Source organism: Polistes canadensis, unplaced genomic scaffold, assembly GCF_001313835.1.
Source record: "Polistes canadensis isolate GaletaPanama2010 unplaced genomic scaffold, ASM131383v1 scaffold_68, whole genome shotgun sequence".
NCBI classification, from domain to species: domain Eukaryota; kingdom Metazoa; phylum Arthropoda; class Insecta; order Hymenoptera; family Vespidae; genus Polistes; species Polistes canadensis.
Window position 1 is genome coordinate 701,422 of NW_014569615.1, and position 3,869 is coordinate 705,290.

Sequence of the window (3,869 nt, forward strand, 5' to 3'; positions counted from 1 at the left end):
TATATTATACCAATAATTTAGTTGCTAGAATCTACGAAAGTATATATTAATAATATAATTAATGTAATTCAATGATTACTTTGAAATTTTTTTATGTCAATTTATGTTAAAACATTGTAATCGGTTCATTTAACATTGCAATTAAAAAAATGTTAAAGTAACTATTGAACATTTGTAAAAAGTATTTGACTTATTGTTAAATGAAACGATTAATAGATTCTTTTGAAAGTAATTTAAATAAATTTTATTCTAAATCTTAACATTTTCTTTTTCGACATATTGTAATGACAGACAAATCAAACACGATTTTATATTTTATTGGATCTATCATGTAGATTTTTTGTTGGGAGTCATCAGTAATATGTAAATCAATCAATCAGATGTAAATTAGGTATGTAATAATTGAAGAATCTAAAGGTAAAACGTATTCATTAGTACTATCAGTACTGTACCAAAAAAAGAAAGAGTATGTTTTATTTTAAATTAATTATATCAAGTAATTAATATGTACAATTTTTAGCTAAATATATATATATATAGAAGTTTGTAAAAAGTTTAAAAACTCACTCTAGAAAAATATGTAAAATGTCACTGAACACTTGTAACTCTCGTTACACTTCAATTTTTACCCTTTACCCGATAAAAACTATGTCAAAGAGTATATTTCACAAAGAACATACAAAGAGACATTGTAATATTACAATGCTATTAAATATATGCATGTAAAGTAAAATGAACAAGAGAATGAAAACAAAACATGAAGAGACATGAACAATTGTTATTCGAACGATAATATATTACATACAAGATTGGGTGAGATGTTAATTTCGAAATTTTGCGATAAAAAGAAACAAAAGAAAAATTTCCCATATAAAAGCCGGTGTTGTTGGGGGTGGGGGGATGGGATCGGTTCGATCCGATGACCTTTTCATTTTCTCGAGCAGATTCGAAAGCGATTGCTTGCTTATCCTGTTGTATTATACGTGTAACTACGTAAGAACGATGGTGCAAGAACGTTTTAGCTGTAACAACAGCTGAATAAAGGCTCGAATTTCATGCCGCGCGTTATTTGAATGAGAGAAAAGGTGAAATTGCATGGTTGTACGATGGTGATCGATATTTACCATCAAAAGTCGGACACGTTCCCTTTCGATAAACGCGTTCCTCAACGCGTGTTACTTACTTATTACACACACACACATAATTCTGTGACCCATTCTCATTTTTCTGACATACTTAAATGATACATTTTTCTACCCAGTTCACCTGTTTTTCCCTACGCGTTGAAATTTAGGTCCTGCATTTATCGATCCACCTTCCATGTTCTACTATTCTCATTGATTTTTTACTTTTGGTAGATAAAAATAGAAAAGGGGAAAAAGAATGTTTAATAAATATTATTTCTATCACTTGACGAGATATTAAATAACCAGTGGAGATTATGCTTCGATTTTTTTTATTACGCGATTCTAATAAATTTATGCTAACTATTGTATTATTTGTCGACTAGTGTTCGTTAATAATTTCTATCCACTTTCTTTCGTATTTTTAATTTATCATTTTTTGTGATCGATCGCGAGAATAATGTAACTTCGATATTTTTTTTAAGATTTTATATATTTATGCGCGCTTCTCCAGTTTTTTTTTTTTTTTATTTATATTCAAATTTTATCTATCTCGATTTTTTTGTTCTCTTAATGTTTCAATAATTATATATACTTGTTTATATATATATATATATATATGGGTAACTTTCTTTTTAATTCTTACACAATTTATTTCTTCTTTTACATTTTAATTAAACATCCATCTTCGTATTATTAACTGAACGGAACAGTTATCGTACAAATGTGTTCTGTCTAAATGATCACAAGCGAATAAGAATAATAAACATTAGAAAGAGAAAAGTCACCTCTGTTGGCTTCGAAATGAAGTTAACGAATCCTTACGAATCGAAAATCGCGAAAGGAAAATCAAAAGCAATTGTCTTTTTACAAGAGACACATTTTGTTTTATAATTATTATAAGTACAAAAATATAAGCTACATTTTGATAGTACATATATACTTTACAATCTTTTTTTTTTTCTTTTTATAATAATCTTTCTTCGAGATAAATCGTCAAAAGAATGAGATATAATTTTGTAGAATAATTTTTGCAACGAATCAGATATATTTTTAATTAAAAACGAACTTAATTATTTCTTTACAACAAATTATTATTATTATTATTACAAAACAATAATGATAAACGTGTAATTTTACGTCGAATTACAATTATAATAAATTATAACGAATAATACGATTTCGCAAAGAAAAATTATGACGGAAACAATAAACCGCCCCTTTAACATTCCAACAAATTTCTTCAAAAAAAAAAAAATAACACTTCACGCACACACATATAAAAAAAAGTAGAAAAGATTGTTAAATTCCCATTAAACAAAAACTGACTCATCCTATACGGACACGAAGAAAAAAGACCGGTTGACCTTCGGGGTAACAACGTTTACAGAAAACATAAACCGTAAAGAGAAAGAAAAGAAACGCATCCCAGGTTGAAAAATTAAAATGGCAACATTTTTTTCTAACAGTCACTTAAAATATATATATATATAAAATGCATATAATAATAAACAATTAAGTATATTATTATAATAAATACCTTGACGTAAAGCTGTCTTAAAGTCATGGCGATTGAGTTAATTTCAGATGAGAATTAAGGATTCCTCTCGTAATTGTCTAATTCGTACTTGTTCGTCGTTTTTCTATTAGTCGAGGCCTGTGTTTCGTCGTTGTAGTCGTCCTCGTCGTCTTCTTCTTCTTCTTCTTGGTCTTGGGTTTGGGTTTGGGTTTGGAAATGGTCGCGCGTGCTCTACGTGAACCGCCGACCTTCTCGTCCCGGATACATACCACCGACCTTTTTCTTCTCTCAACTGATCACGGCATCCTTTTTCCTTATCTATTTATATATTTTTCCTTTTTTAATTATTATCTTTTTTTTGCACGTCCGTTTGTCCGTCAGTAAGTAAGTAAGTAAGTAAGTAAGTCAAGTCAAGTCAGTAAATTCAGAATTAGTTTCTGTTTCTTTATTTGCTTCTTCGATTTGTCCAGCAGGTTCCCCCTTTTCTCAGTCGAGGAAAAGAAATGAAAAAAGATACCTTTAACGAAAAATTCCTTTTGTATGATATACCCTTCCAATAATTTTGGTTTTTTCTTTTCCTATTGTCTCTTTACAACGACGTAGATCGATTTCGCGCAGTAATTAATTCACTGTCACCTTAGATCTAACAATTGTAACTAAATATTATAATATAACCCATTCGGTTCTTCTTCTTCTTTCTTGTCATCCACCCACGTACATACATGTACACAGAGGCACAGACACACAACACACGCACACACGCAAATCACCCACCACTGTGTGTTAGGGTGCACGGTAGAAAAAAGCTTTAGGAAAGGGGAAAAGAAAAAAGAATTAATTTTTGATTGACAACGAGAGGAAAATACACCTTCCCGCAAAACCTTCTAGAACGGCACTGAGACCAGCTGGTTCGTTATCGGGTTTAGATTGGCCACCTCACCTCCTTCTCCACCACCTGCCAACATGCCAACAAACCGCACTATCTTTTTCCCACTCTATCTCTCTCTCTTTCACTCTTTAATTCCACCCACCAACCCCTTTACTCCCCACCACATCCAACCCCCCTTGTAGGAAACCAACGCTATCACCACGTACTCGGTGGCCTTCGTTTGCGTCGATCAACGCGCATCCTTCTTCCATCTTCGTCTTTTCTGAATTAAATTCATCAATACCGAGATGTTCTCTACCTTTGAAGATCGAAGTCATATAACGTTTAGTGGCATCTT

The 3,869-nt window shown here is 31.4% G+C and overlaps 1 protein-coding gene across 2 annotated transcripts in view; it reads right to left on the bottom strand.

The window, feature by feature from the left end:
* Positions 1–3,599, bottom strand: part of LOC106786217 (unconventional myosin-Va) — a 24,391-nt gene extending 20,792 nt beyond the window's left edge. Inside the window, exon 1 of one of the 2 annotated variants that reach the window (XM_014747363.1) lies at positions 2,665–3,599. In XM_014747363.1, coding sequence (XP_014602849.1) covers positions 2,665–2,691 — 27 coding nt within the window. In that variant the 5' untranslated portion in view covers positions 2,692–3,599. The remainder of the gene's footprint in view (positions 1–2,664) is intronic. The other variant, XM_014747362.1, reaches the window with a different exon arrangement.
* Between the last annotated feature and the right edge of the window lie 270 nt (positions 3,600–3,869).